The 14886-nt window shown below is 38.8% G+C and overlaps 1 protein-coding gene across 27 annotated transcripts in view; it reads right to left on the bottom strand.

Moving 5' to 3' along the window:
• Window positions 1-14886, bottom strand: part of LOC144048404 (potassium channel subfamily T member 1-like) — a 67988-nt gene that overhangs the window by 11701 nt on the left and 41401 nt on the right. For 11 of the 27 annotated variants that reach the window (XM_077560311.1, XM_077560320.1, XM_077560326.1 and 8 more), the window contains 16 exons: window positions 14079-14142; window positions 13784-13892; window positions 12779-12887; window positions 12271-12420; window positions 11910-12145; window positions 11718-11738; window positions 9976-10189; window positions 8169-8274; window positions 7909-8081; window positions 7625-7696; window positions 6349-6483; window positions 5985-6273; window positions 3997-4080; window positions 3785-3913; window positions 1933-1953; window positions 1529-1829 (listed from right to left, as the gene is read on the bottom strand). In XM_077560311.1, the coding sequence (XP_077416437.1) occupies window positions 1529-1829; window positions 1933-1953; window positions 3785-3913; window positions 3997-4080; window positions 5985-6273; window positions 6349-6483; window positions 7625-7696; window positions 7909-8081; window positions 8169-8274; window positions 9976-10189; window positions 11718-11738; window positions 11910-12145; window positions 12271-12420; window positions 12779-12887; window positions 13784-13892; window positions 14079-14142 (2213 nt within the window). The remainder of the gene's footprint in view (window positions 1-1528; window positions 1830-1932; window positions 1954-3784; window positions 3914-3996; window positions 4081-5984; window positions 6274-6348; window positions 6484-7624; window positions 7697-7908; window positions 8082-8168; window positions 8275-9975; window positions 10190-11717; window positions 11739-11909; window positions 12146-12270; window positions 12421-12778; window positions 12888-13783; window positions 13893-14078; window positions 14143-14886) is intronic. The other 16 variants (XM_077560329.1, XM_077560333.1, XM_077560336.1 and 13 more) reach the window with 6 other exon arrangements.

Raw genomic sequence — 14886 nt, 5'->3', positions numbered from 1 at the left:
ATGTATGGCATATGACTGCATACTTTTTTTGTTGTTGTTGTTGTTGTTGTTGCCGTAAACGATGGTTGATGAAATCGATGCAGGGATGCATGGGCTTAGGGTTGGCGGACTATGACCGTCTACCATGAAGGCACACAGAGGCATGTCCCACAAGGAAATGAGATGAGACAAATGCCACAAACACAGATTGGAGTTCCGCCAGAAAATACAAAAATAAGAATATTGGTTGAAGCTACTGAGGGTGGAGGCCATATCTCAACTACAATCTCAACTACATTATCTTCATGTTATTTCATGATCATTTTATTCATATAGAAAGTTCCTGTTTTAGAGGCTTTTTCCAATCTGTAGCTGCTGATCTGGCAAATCCAAATTAGTTAAGACTAAGCAATTGATTTTGTTGTTTTTTACGGGGTATCTGTAGGTTTCAGGAAGTCATATTCAAGGTTTAGGCCCTTTTACTTTCACTCAATTTTACCACAAGGAGCAGGTGATAAGACTTAGTTGCGGTATATCACAACATTTCAAGAGATTTTCCATACCTGTGGTGGTTGTTCTATCATTTTATTATCTTATTTGTTTGAGAGGAAATTTCTAAAAATCAATATATTATTTCATAGGATGTTAATTTTACAAATGAAAGCCTCTCTTACCTGAGTCTCAATTGGGTAACTAAACACCTTCAGCCCGTGTGAGGAACAGCAGGCTGCAATATTGATATCATATTTTTGATTTAAATGTGAGACTTTTAAAGGATCAGTGCATCCTCATTCACAGCCTATAATGATACATCACACTATCAAAGAATTTCCTTCAATCTGAGTTTTTAGAATCCACCCTCTTAAAGTCACTTTTCCTCGCTGAAACTCCAATCTGCAAAAAAAGCTTAAATTTTGTTTCTTCAATGAGAATTATGATGCAATGGTGAATGATTTGTAAACAAAAATCAACATGCGGTAATTATAATTAGTTCATTTTAACCCTATAAAGCCAAACGTATCATATTAAACACAAGACATTTTGAGCCCTCTATTTCATGAATAAAATATATTTTTCCCATTAAAACCGTGACGTATATGATCTGACGCATGCATTGCACGGATAATCCATTAGAGGGCAGTATCACCCAGCTGATGGCTTTTCCAGTGACGTTGCAAGATCGCCCCAATTGAAAAAGGAGAGACACTTGTACATTTTAATAGTGGGAAATGTTCATTCTGATTTTTGGAAATACTAATATGTTTGATATGTCTGTTCATTATCATATTTTGACAGTCAAAAATGTACAATTTTAAAGCATTGTGACCGGATGTATCAAATAATCAATACATAATAATAATAATCAAAAGTCATATGTAGAAAAAAACATTTTGTTTGTTTGTTCAAAAGTACCAATAAATATTCAATTTACAAAGAACCATAATTTTCTCACATATATTTCATGGTTCAGGCTTTATAGGGTTAAACAATGCATAATATGTTGCAATTTGAGAAGTCTTCCTACAGTGCAAGAGGCGGTTCTACTGACCGTATCCCACGGTGGGCAGGCCCAGGTGCTTCATGCGGTTCTTGACCAGCTCGGACAGTTCCTGGCGCTCGGAGCGGCGGTACAGGTTGAGGCGCTGCTGCGAGATGCGCTCGGCCCGGCTGGACGGCTTGTTGGTGTTCTTCCTGCTCAGGCGGCGAGCCCACTGCATGCTCTTCTTCCTCAGCAGCGGGTGCTCCGACTGCTCGCTGGCGCTGGAGTTCCGGTGGCCCGTCTTCTCCTTCCACGACTCCTTGCGGTCGCGGTGCTCCTCGCCCTGCTCCACGTTGATGGACACCTGAGACTGGGATGGTTGAGAGTTTGTTAAAATGCCAATTTGGGACCCAGCTGATGGCCATGAATTAGCCGTATGCTTTGAGCAGGGTGGGAATGGCTGACAATCTTACCTGCACGTAACTTTCTTTGCACTGAAATACAAACACACATCCAAACAAAAAGGAAAGATGGGTGCATAAAAAGCAAAGCAAAATCATTAAAAAAATAAATAAAAAACGACTTGAGAATAGTAATTACACTACTCACATAAAGTTTGAGATATTTAGAGTTTCACAAAGAGTCAGGTTGCAGAGATAGAGACGGGAAGAGTCGCAGAAAAGGCGAGGAAATTTTCACAGATCAAACACCTGTTGTGAATTTTCAGTTTCTTATTAGAGATAGACAGAAATGTATTTTTCATGGCCGATATTGATACCGATATTTGGAGCCAATATTCGTTTGCAGGCTAAAGGAAAATATTTAGGGGAAAAAATACTAATGTAAAATTATATAATTGTAAAATTATAAATAAATTAAAATTATTAATATTAAATTAATTAATTATATATAAAAAAAATATTCAACAGCTTTTTAGATTTGCAACATGTTAACGTTTTTTTCCCCCCGTTTTATTTTAGACAAGAGACACATTTGTTTTAAAATTCTAACAAAAAGTGTGGAGAGCATCCAGGCTCAACAGCATGTCTTAGAATGTTACCAAAAACAACACAAATCCTTGAGGTTTACCCAAGTTTAAGATGAACTCTTTTCAGCTGTCTGATTTTTTTTTTTTGAAGTCTGATGCCAACATGCGTCAAAATGCGAAACAACAGGGCCAGCCATCCATCACCTCTAACAGTTATTCTGTAGATACTACAAAAGCACTTAAAATTGAGATGATCATAAAACATCAACGTCATGCTACTTGCAAACCACCTTCACATGAGACTCTTCAGTAGTATTTGCTAACATACAAGCCTAATTAACACACAAGAACAAACGTTTTGTGGTCAGACCAATATGTGCACTACCACTACACAAATAGTATACTATTAAGTCACTTTTTTACATTTACATCCAAGAATTCTTTTTAGGGAATTGTTTTTTTTTTTCTAAACAAATAAATTAAAAAAATTAATAAATGTTTTTTTTTTTAATATATATACATATATATATATATATATATATATATATATATATATACATATACACACATATATATATATATACATATTTTTTTTTGTATGTGGGTGAGTATGTGCATGTGCGTGTGTGTGTGTGTGTGTGTGCGTGCGTGCGAGCGTGTGTGTGTATTAATCAGTTCTCCTAAAGCCCATTAAAAAAAATCCCATACTAATAATATAATATAATAATAAATTGCCAAATGCAGAAACATCAATGGAAGTTATCACGATGTAGTGGCTCTCGCTAACAGACAGAATTAAGTAACCAGAATTAGGTTAAAAAATTCTATATACGTAGACCATTTTTCTATAAATTTTGATATTTGGTTTTTATTTGAGGCAGATATTTTTTCCATTAAAATGTGATTTATGAGGAGGTTAGACCATTGTTCGATATTCAGAGTTTGTTTATTTTTCCAGTTAACTTTTTAGGGAATTGTTAACGGCAAAGTGGACAAAGGACGGTCAAGAAAAAAGGACATTAAAAAAACTAACGAAAAATTTCCACTAGATGGCGCCAAAGTAAAGCTTTGGCCTGAGCTCAACCACTGCAAACAGAGACTAATAGGCAAATTACCGAACAGTAAACTGCAAATATGCAGAGTTCACTGCAGTGCGTTGTAGGTTCATCTTGAAACTTTTTGTGAGCAGTTTATGTTGCGCTTAATTGGCAAACAATAGTGCACTGACTTTAAAGCAATACTTTCAGTCAGAAATGAAGATTTTTTTTTTTTTGCAAGGGATGAATGACAGCCAAAGCAAACACTAGCCAAGAGGTGTCAGAATGTAGCGAACTTGCCTCGGATGTGGAGAACATGTGCGACTCGGTGCGGTAGATCCCGATAGGGATCTCGGCGCTGGAGGAACAGAGTTTTTGAAAGAGTCTGCCGTAAGTTCTGATCCACAGGTCCTCTTCTGTGATCTTCATCTGAGGGAATTTGGACAGAACGGAGTTACCGTACGGCACCCAGAAATTGCACTTCCTTCGAAGCTTGTGACAGTTGTACTTACAACACATAAATACCCGGAACCCGGTGTCGTGTCCAGACCAAGGAGAAGCCTGGCAATAGCGATCATGTAGTCTTTCACAAATGACTATCAAAAGCAGATGGAAAGGAATATAAGAAGATATAGAAAGAGAGAATAGTACAGCGTGAACCTGCAAAAATCAATTAATTTATAGCGTACACTCAAATTGAAAGCTATGGACAATTTAGACTTCAATTAGCCTAATGCGCAATGTGCCTAGTTGCTATGGCAGCCACTTGGGATATTGGCCCTTTTTTATTTTTGTCATTTTCAGGCGTTACAATGGCGAATTAGGGCCACGTATATTAATTATTTTAACTTTATAAAATCGCAAATGTGCCACTTTATGGTCTTTATAAAGTGGCAGATTTGCGAGAAAAAAACCTCAGAAACTTACAAGAAATACACGTAGCGTAGCTATAGTCTAATGTGAGGATTCGTTAGTGGTTAATAAGACACTGTTTATAAAATGAAAAGGCAGGATGGAGACGGATTCATTACTCGTCATACACGGCAGCTAGAGCGACAACACTTCTGATCCCCTATCAGCTGACTAAACAATAACCAATCAGAAGCTAGCATATTTTAGGTAAATGCAAGTGAATGACGGAGAGACGCAGATTCGACACATCAACTTAGCTACTTGTCCAAAAAAACAAACACAAAATGTATGAATGTGTAAATCAATCAAACTTAAATTAGCTCAGGGGCCGCATGGAAGAAAATATATTACCAAGTGGGCCGGATCGGTAAAATAATGGTATATAACTTAAAAACAATTGCCGTCAATTATACGCAGATTTTTGCTATTTGTGGACCTAAATTACAGAGCTCAACTGTAATCATATTGTTCCAAACAATAACACGAATGCAAATGGAAGGCGGCAACACCCTGCCAGTATGAGTTCCGGACGTGTTAAATCTACCTGTTTTGCCTGTATATTGTTCCCAGAATGCATTGTGTGGCGCAGTTAATGAAGTTATAAGGACGTTAATCCCTGTCCTATGTATTTGTGTTACCAGTAATTGAATTTGTGTCGTATTTAACACGTATTATGTCGGTATAAAATTTTTAAATTTTTTAAACAAACCGTAACTTTAAGTTGTGTGTAAAATAATGACATTCAGGACGATTTTGTGTCCAAGTTCCATTGCTCATCTGAGGACTGCTAATGAAATGTATAGGTTTCGATTGTGGCCGGCTGATTTTTTATTTTTATCTACTTTACAAAATCATCCCGCGGGCCAGATTCAACCCCCTTTTGGGCCTGATCCGGCCCGTGGGCCTTATGTTTGACACCACTGGTGTAAATAATAATAATAATTCTGTAAACATAAATGTACAAGTAAACATTTATTTGAACAAATTTACTTAAATGCTTGATCCTCAGGATGTGGACTTTTGGAAAGCGAGGCGTCTTTGTCGCTGGCCTTACCCAACGCTTCAAAGTACGAACGCTTAACATGATATGGTTAAAGCTAGTGATGGGAAAATGAAGCTTCATGAAGCACTTGCGAAACTTTTTGACTCCTCAAGATGGCACTCATGATTCAAAGATGCAATGCAAATGTAATCAATTTTTATTGCACTTGCCTTTATTTTTAAACCAAGAGCACCATCTAGAGGAGTCAAAAAGTATCGCAAATGCTTCATGAAGCTTCATTTTGCCATCACTAGTTAAAGCCATTAGCATCTCCTTATTTGAAAACCCGACCGAAAAGTATTGGCACAAACATCCGCGTAGTACGCAAATCTGCCACTTTATATAGTGGCAAATTTGCGCGTTTTTTTCTCTCTAAATATTCCCCTCCGCCCTCTAAGAAAAACATTTATACGTGGCCCTAATACGCCGTCGTACACCGTAATTTCGAATCTGCAGTGGTAGGTCTTCCTTATGTTATAGCTCTGCACTCTTGGTACGCAGACTATGCCAATGGAAAAAGGGGCAGACGTTGGGCTGTTGTCCCACCTGGTAGAGCAACGTATCCAACATGCTGATACTGAACACCCTGCCTGCTGCAAATGGCAACCGGAACATGAAGGCCAGATTGGAGCCCTTGTCTCGTTCTATCTGGAAAAGCAAGGCCAAAATGAAATGATACAAAAAAGTGTCCGGATTTTTTTTTTTACTGTTTGTCTTTCCTACCTTCTCCAGTTTGGAAAGAGCGAGCGAGTAGCAGTCCTTGGCTCTGAACTGCATGAACCTCATGTTGGATGGATGCGTGAGCTCAGTGATGATGCTGAGGCTCGGGAACAGTCTGACAATATCGGATGGCATAGATGAAGTGAGGTAGCGCGGAATAAAATTAGATTGCGCTCTCTTTTCCTGCTACCTGAACATAGTCTGGACATTGACGATGGTCTTGGCGTCGGCCATGTAGTCCTCCTCGGCACTCATGGTGCTCTCCTTGTCCACAACCACCAAATTGTCAGCGTAGATGATTCCACACTGCAATAGGTTGTCCAAGCTGGTACGTTAAAACAACAAGCAAAATGTGATTTTAAAGTAGTCATATTTGTACAACAAATGCAGTAACTACACAAATGTACTGCACTGGATTTAGAATGTTTATCCAGTGTAATCGTAAACATTTAGTTCAGTGCTCTTTAGCGTACCACACTTTGAGAATCAATGATTTACAGTAGTGACGGTAAATTGCTCTTGTATGATTGCAGCAAATTAATCCAAAATTGTGATTTATTCCCACTTTTTTTCATTCTTAAAATTTTACAACTGTCTATTTATATTTATATATTAAGACTCTTGTTTATCTAGAAAAAAAAAGCCCGAATTCGCATGATATGACTTTACTGTATTTCCATATCTTTACAGATTTGCAAAAAAACGTATATTATGCTGTTATTCTACAAATTTTGAATAAAAACACGACTTTATTCTTGGAATATTTTGACTTTAATCTCACTGCGTTTAAATATGAATGAATAAATAAATAAATAAATAAAGAAAGAATATAAAATTATCTAGATTTTTTTTTCTTGTAGTATTTTCATCCTGTCATAACTTGGGCTTTATTCTTGTAATATATTATTTTAGAAAATTTACAGCATTTAAAAAAATATATTAAAAAAATAATAATTAAAAAAAATATTAAAAAATACATCACTATGACTATTATCAAATGTAATAACACATTTTTATTGTTATACTATTACTATATTTTCATCACTTACCTTCTGTTTTTGTAAAAAATGTTTTGACCTATTAATTGTATGTATTAACTAATTTGCTCCCAAAAAAACATATAAAAACGTTCAAATTTAAATATTGCCATGGTCCCTAAAACATATTTATTAATTTTTTATGTTTTTTTTTTTTTTAAATGCTAGAGCATACATAAGGCTTTGCTGCAGCCTCTGAACTGAAGAGAACGCTTAGAGCAATGGCAGTTATTACAAAAACGGCCAGCAGGTGGAAGCAGAGTATCAGAGATCAACCAGGGCCATGTAATTGGTGTAAAAAGTTAGCACTCTTGAAAGTAAATGTGTTTAGATGGTCAACAATAGCTGAAGTCAGAATGGGTGACTTCACACAACATGTTTTTACCAACATCATTGGTGAAGGAGTGTGACTGTGACTCCAGCACATACTTATCGATGGTGCCGGCCATGAAGTAGACCATCGGGAAGCAACAAATGGCCTCTAAGAAGTGGTTGTCTGGCCTGAGGAAAACAGGAAACATCACCGGTTAGCAAGTCACATGGATCATGGACCTCTTCTGGGGGAACCCAGAAATACTATGAGAGCCATTTCCTGAAGTGTACTTGATGTGAGGGGCTTAGCTCAATTGTTGGCAACCTATTCATGAATTTTATTAACTCCCGTCATTTGCGGGAAAGACAAAATCGCACTTATAGAGAGTAATACAACTTACTGAAAGTCCAAGAGAAGCACAATGGGGTTGAGCTCCTTCCGGGGTCGGTAGTACGCTCGCAGGGGGACGATGAAGTTGTACAAACCGTTGCCGGCCGTCTCAGCAGACACGATGATCAGCTTGTTCTTGAAGCCGTACGCTTTGGCGTCTTCGAAGCTGTTGTGCGTGCAGCCCTGGGAGGGGAAATCGGCATTACGTGGGAAGCGGAAGTTTCATTTGCGTGATCTCGTGTGTGTGTGAGTGAGTGAGAAGTTACTCACCTTATCGAGGCGCAGGCAGCAAAATGGCGCTTTCTGCGGAAGGAGGTGGCACAGTGTCGGAGAGCTGCCGATGTAGGGAGAGTTGGGAGGGTAGCCCTTCACAAAACTGGCAAAACCAAAGCAAGAGGATTCGATGATTTGATAGTAGCAAAATTTGGTGGAAAAATATAGCCTACTTCAAAAGTCACGCCAAACTCAGGGAGCGTCAAAAGAGGAAAACCATTTTGATAATTATGAATTTAAATCATTCAGTCATTAGCAATAGGATTTATTAAATAACAATTATGAACAAACATTTGTACTTTTTTTTGTTGTTGTATTAATGAGAGATATTTTTTATATTATGGATTTAGAACAACTTGGAATTAGTTTGTTTGAAGGTCACACTGTAATATCAACACTTGGAAGATTTATACTCTATAATCATTTACCTCCCTGATCAACACACGACGGCACTGTGGTGCTTTCCGGGATGTGCATTGAGAGAACTCATGAAGATGAATAACTACGCAGGCAGCAAGTAAATAAGACAACCAAGGAAAAAAAAAAAAGTATCCCGACTTCACCAACGAACTACAAGTGACGTCACTCTACAATGGCGACCAATTTTGGAAACACAGACCGCAAATGGTAAAACACAATTTACTTGAGTGTTAAACTAGAAAGCTTTCTTCATTCATAAATATTCAACATAACTTGACATAACCTAACGTATTGTACGTGACAGTATGCCGCTACCTCCCTGCATGAAATTATACGGTGAACTACTGAACTGTATGGAATGCTTATTATATAAGATAAAAACAAAAAAATGAAGCAAAATTGTGAGAAGGCAAGTTTGCTGGGGGTCAAAATGAGTTTTGAGGTTGCAACTGGGAAAACCCCCCAACTCCGATACATCCAACTTCCGACCATCCTTGAATGCAGCATTAGTCCACAGCAAGTAACAAAATGGCCGCCGGCCAAGATGGCTCAAAACGGGTGGATTTTGCTGTTTAACTCATATTGCACAAACTGAATGCTGTGTTTAGACTAGTGGGGGCACATACGTCATATTATTTAAAAAAAATCTTGTTTACTTTTTTTTTTAATAGGGTTAAAGCACCACAACATCGCCTACAGTAGATGGTAATTAGCATTAGCATTAGCATTAGCTTTACTTTACCTTTGCTTAGGCAGTTGTTTGGCTGTTTTAAATGTACTGTACACAGTATAACTCTGTTTGCTTTCTATTTAGTTTGATGGTAAACTTCAACAGGGAAGTGGCATTAAACAGCCTGAAGCCTCTTTTTCGACGATTTGTTTTCCTCACCATTTGCCAAAACTGCTGCTCATTGTAAAGTATGTCGAGTTGAATTCCATCTAATGTTGTGTCTTGTGGATGTACTATGTATAGGATGGTTTTTAGCTTGAGTGATCTCAGCAATGATGAGTATGGTGGTACGAGTGGCGGTCTTTCTAACCTGCTGACCTCTACTAGCGTTTTAAGTGTTTGCTGGGCTAATAAATGACCACAGAGAGATAAAGTGCATTGTGGGTGAGCTTGTGAATGAGCTGCTCGCGTGATCGAAGGTGCTGCCCTTCCCTTCTTGGCACACGTGTTCATCATAGTCAAGTCGGCGCCGTTCATCATCATGACACACTGATTACACACCAAGCTCATCCATCCCACCTTGCAGGCCCCTGTGACACTTGAAGAAGTGGAGGGCATCAATCCTGTAGTGTCTATTATGTTAGGGTGAGGCTATTGGGACTGAATGTGCAGATGTAGTAGGTTCGGATCACAGCGGCAGGATTTGTCACTTACTCTGACCCGACGGAGCCTTCCTCGTCCGAGTGGTTGGTCTCGTCTTCCGACTGGTCGCTGAGGAGGTCGCACGGCAGAATGGCGGAGGAGTCCGCGATCTCGAGGACCGGCGCGATGCTCGGCCTGCGGCTTCCGGCGCCGTTTTCCGTCGGTAAGGTCAGCTTGCTGGTTTCTTCGGGGGGATCCGGGTTCTGGAGGTCGATGGCTACGGTGCCTGGACGCAACACACGTGTGGCTAACTATTCAGTCACATACCCTAAAATGTTCAATGTCAATATTATTAACCCACTGCCTTTATAATCTCTTGTGAACATTGTCAACCTCAATCCTTCTCTACTTTCAGAATTATTGAAACATACTCAGGAGTAGCGATGTAGCATGCAAAACCTAATGACTTGCATTTGTGAACTTACTAACGTAGACAGCAAACCAGCCATATTTAGAATGATGGACGATATATGCCCAAAGCATATATCAACATCATTATTGCCATTTGCATAACATCACTTAATACCATTTTTTTCACTGCACGGTACCAATTTGGTTTGTACTGAGGAAGACTGAGAAACGCACCGTTCGGAGCGAGACGCACACAAACGACACTGAAACAGAATGAGGTGAGGGTCTCCAGTAATTACATCCGGGCATTTGGCTTCATTCAAGCGAAGACTTAAGGCGGTAAGAAAACGGACAGCTGCGGCAAAATGGAGACTGTGATGCATAATACTGCAGCATCCAGAGCGAAGGCACAGAAACTAGATGGCTTAACGATAGTGTGCAGTATGTTTATTTTTCAAATACGGTGATGAAAGTCAAACTCACATTTATGCCTTGGAGCAAAATTAAAGCCTCCAGTGAAGCCACACTCTTAAAACTGATGGTTCAAAAGTAACCAAAATTTATGTAACAATAAAGTGTATCGCAAAACCATTTTTCCATGATTACTGTTTATAACTTATTATTGTTGTTTATTTGGTATTGTTAAGCAGAGGTGGCAAATCCAGTCAGAAAGTAAATACCCTGCCACAGTTTGGCTTTTAGCCCCAGTTGCTAGCTAGCTAGCTCCCAAACAGGTAAACGAGTACCATCGTAGCTAGCTAGGGAGCTAGGTAGGGAGCTAGCTAGGGAGCTAGCTAGGGAGCTAGGTAGGGAGCTAGCTAGGGAGCTAGCTAGGGAGCTAGCTAGTTAACACCTGAGGCTAAAGCCAAACTGTGGCAGGGTTTTTGTTTAGTAATATTACACAAGAGGGATGGATGTTGTACCAACCTTTTTGAGTTCAGTTAGTGGTTAGGTAATAGTTTTCCAAAGTAAAAGCAGATCTTTACAAATGTCTTATGTTGATTAAACACAAAAGATAAAAGGACTACAAAAATCAGAATTACTGTTGAGAGGCTGAAATCGCTGAAATTGGTCATCAACGCTTACATGGCTTTTTTTTTCCTTAAAAAAAATAATAAACTAGTCAAATCTACTCAAAACTCTCCTTGTAAAATCTACTTAGAATTTCTGAGTGAAAAAAACTTTACTAGATGTTTTCAAGTAATTATTACTCCCCATTTTATTTTTTTTACAGTGCACAACAAAACTGTCCAAAATCGCGACCAGCTTCAGTTCTTCCCTGCCGAAATCCAATCTTGAACCCGATCATTATTTACCATGCAGTGAAAAAGTGGCCCCAATACATTTATGGACTGTAAACTGTGCTACAACTGTAGGAGGTGATGTGTCATGCACAAACTTACCATATGAAGTGGCCTGATCAACTTTCACAGGTCAACGAAAAAAAAAAGCACAATACAGTGAAGTCAGCCAGGAAAGTAAAAAAGCAGGTAAGGAAAATAATCATGCACGACTGAGCGAAAGCATCACCGCTTGCAGCCGCCATTATTTGACACTGACGCACGTCAGGCTTCAACGCATCATGCTGCTCTCACCCATGCTGGCAATGATGCTGTGCACGGGCAGCCTGGAGGGGGCGTCGTAGAGCCCGGACACCGACAGGCTCTTGTTGTGCTTCTCCTCCTGTTTGAAGATGAAGGCAGAGTTCTCCTCCTTGGTGATGTTGATGTAGTAGCAGGTGTCGGTGGCGGCCATGATGTGGCGCGGGCCCGGGTTCAAGAGGATGCTTTTGTTGTCCTCCCGCTTAACACCAATCAGGCACACGCCATACCTGGCAGACCACAAGTGCAAACAAATGAGAGAACCCCGCTGACAACTCCAAAGTCAGATTATCGTGATTTTATAGTCATATTGTGTAATATTGTGTAAAGATTACCCTTAGGAAGTTTTGCTTACTTCTTATGAGCATGGAAGGAGGCGTAAGTGAAACTTTTGCCGTCATACTCCCCGAAAAACTTGCTGTCGCACAATCGGATGTGGTAGACCTCGTTGCCGGAGCAGCGTCCGTACATCCTTTGCCACTGCTCCGGTGACAACTGCCCTTCCCTGCGCAAGGATTAGAAGAATGATGACTCTGGTCACTCTTTCACAGATGATTGATTGGTGAATCATTTTAAAAAGGGAAAAAAAATGAAATGAAGGGACAAGTTAAATGGATCTTTTCTCTGTGGACGTTTGATATATACGAAATTTAATACACCAATCCTAATAGTCCAGGCCCAATAGCCTGCTTAGCTGACTTTGCAATTTGAAGCTGGTGTGCTTGTGGTCAGACCTGCCTATGCCAAGTTTGCATGTTCTTCTCCACAGTTCACTCAAAGTCAGCTGGGACCAAGCTAACCCTAACCCAAATATGGGCAAGTGCAATAGAATGCAGATGGAGTCATAGTGGTTGTGCTCTTACTGTCCTCTGGAGGTGTGAACAAGGAGCGTCACTAAGGTGGACATGGCCGGACATACGCAGTTCAGTGCAAGCATGGCGTACTTGAACTCCTCTTCGCATACGACATGATCTGTAAAAGCAGACGGTAGAGAAATAATTGTAGACATAGAATTGGTTAGCTTTGTCTTTACACCAATAACTGTGCTAAAAATGAAAGTAAGCTGCAATTTTTCTTCCCTTTACTTTGCTCTCTTTGCAGCATGACTGTGGGGCCACTATGAACCACGTAGGAATTTTATATTTTTTTTATTCTTATTTATACTATAATAGTTATTGATTTATTATTTAAATTTTTTATACATATTATTATTTATATTATATATATATATATATTATCCATATTATTATTTATACTATTGATTTACTGTGCAAATTATTATTATTATTATTTTATGTAACAAAATGTTTATATGATGCCTTTCCAGAATTCTCCAGTTTAACTTCCATGAAAATGTTACCAGAAATTTTCCACTTATTTGCAGGGCCAATATGAACCCATTCACTCCCAGCCATTTCCCCTGAAGCAATCCCCTTCGCTCCCAGCACTTTTACTGGATTTTGACTTACCAAAAGAAAGATTAGAGTCTCTTCTTCCATCAGGGAAAAAAGTATATTTCTATCTATTTCCGTTTTGCAGCAATTAGCATTAGAATATAGCTAAGTTTCATCATTATACACAAATCTGTATAGAACTGTGGGTAAATTAGCTTGTTCCAACATGGCCCTGGTTGATCTTGTTTGCTCTGCTGCCACCTGCTGGCCGTTTTTGTAATAACTACCATTTCTTCAACCGTTCTAAAATAAAATAAAAATTAAAAAACAAATAAATACGTCTTTGGGGCACTTAAAGCATTTATATACATATTTAGACGTTTTGGGGAGCAAATTAGTTAATTGATTGATCATTTTCTTGATGTGTCCGCAGACATTTGTCCCAAAAAGTGTTGGAAATCTCTATGCACTTACCAGCAAATTTAACATGGAATTTGTTTTCCGGCTTAAGAATCTGTACGTAGAGCGGACAGTTAGGAGCAAAGTCCTTTGCGGCCCAAGCCCTCAAAATAGTCTGATGATCCTATGGAGGAGATGCAAAGTTAGTAAGTTAAGCAAAAATCAGTACAGTAATAATTATTGCTCTAATTGCATGGACCAACAATTTCCTCTGAGTTATGAAGATAATTTTTATAGTGTAGTGTGCAAAAAGTCCTCGACTGTGTGACTTGCCACAGTTTGAGTTGAGACAAACGGCCGTGTGACTTACTGCAGCAGTTCGGTCACCCTCGTTCCTGCTGCTGAGGATGAAACACGCCTCGGCATCGTCCATTCTGAAGCAGGTGAAGAGGGTACCACGTTAGAGGCGGCTGTATTTGAGGTAGTAGGCAATCACTGAAGGCTATAAATTGTATAGCACTAAAATGAGATTAAAGTGGTGCCTTGATTTACCAGTTTAGTTCATTCAGTGACCACGCTTGTAACTCAAAACGCTAGGATCTCAAATCTTCCCACTTTTAAAATGAATGGAAATGCCATTTACTGTAGCTGTTCAAGCACCTCCATAAAACACCGGTAAAATATTTTGTAAGACAAGCAACAGTATTTTATATACTTTTATGCTTTATGTACGGAAGAGGATTAGGGCCAATGAAGACAGAAAAAAAAAGTTTGGCTGGATTCTCACTTTAAAGTGAGGTGAGAATTCTAACTTTAATTTCAGAATTCTGACTTTAAAGTGAGAATAAAGTGAGAATCCTGCCTAACTTTTTTGCCCTAATCCTCTTCAGTATTTATAAAGTAATACAATAATTAATTAGAATGGAAACAATCCAACAGTTTGTGTATCACGATTTCATGCATTGATTGTGCAGCTCCTTATGTTATGTGAGGCTTGGCCACCGGGAGGCAGTATAATACATTCGTACATATACTGTATACACAAAGAATATACTTGTATCATTTGACACACTGATCTAAATTTATTTGGATTGTGTTTATTTCATTCAAAATTTATATTTTTATTGTTTAACAAAAGGTCCTGATGTGACTACCAGTTACAATAAAAATCGAAGTTA

The sequence above is a fragment of the Vanacampus margaritifer genome, chromosome 3, assembly GCF_051991255.1.
Source record: "Vanacampus margaritifer isolate UIUO_Vmar chromosome 3, RoL_Vmar_1.0, whole genome shotgun sequence".
NCBI lineage: Eukaryota > Metazoa > Chordata > Actinopteri > Syngnathiformes > Syngnathidae > Vanacampus > Vanacampus margaritifer.
The sequence above is the reverse complement of the archived record's forward strand: the minus strand, read 5'-3'. Positions and strand labels throughout refer to the sequence as shown.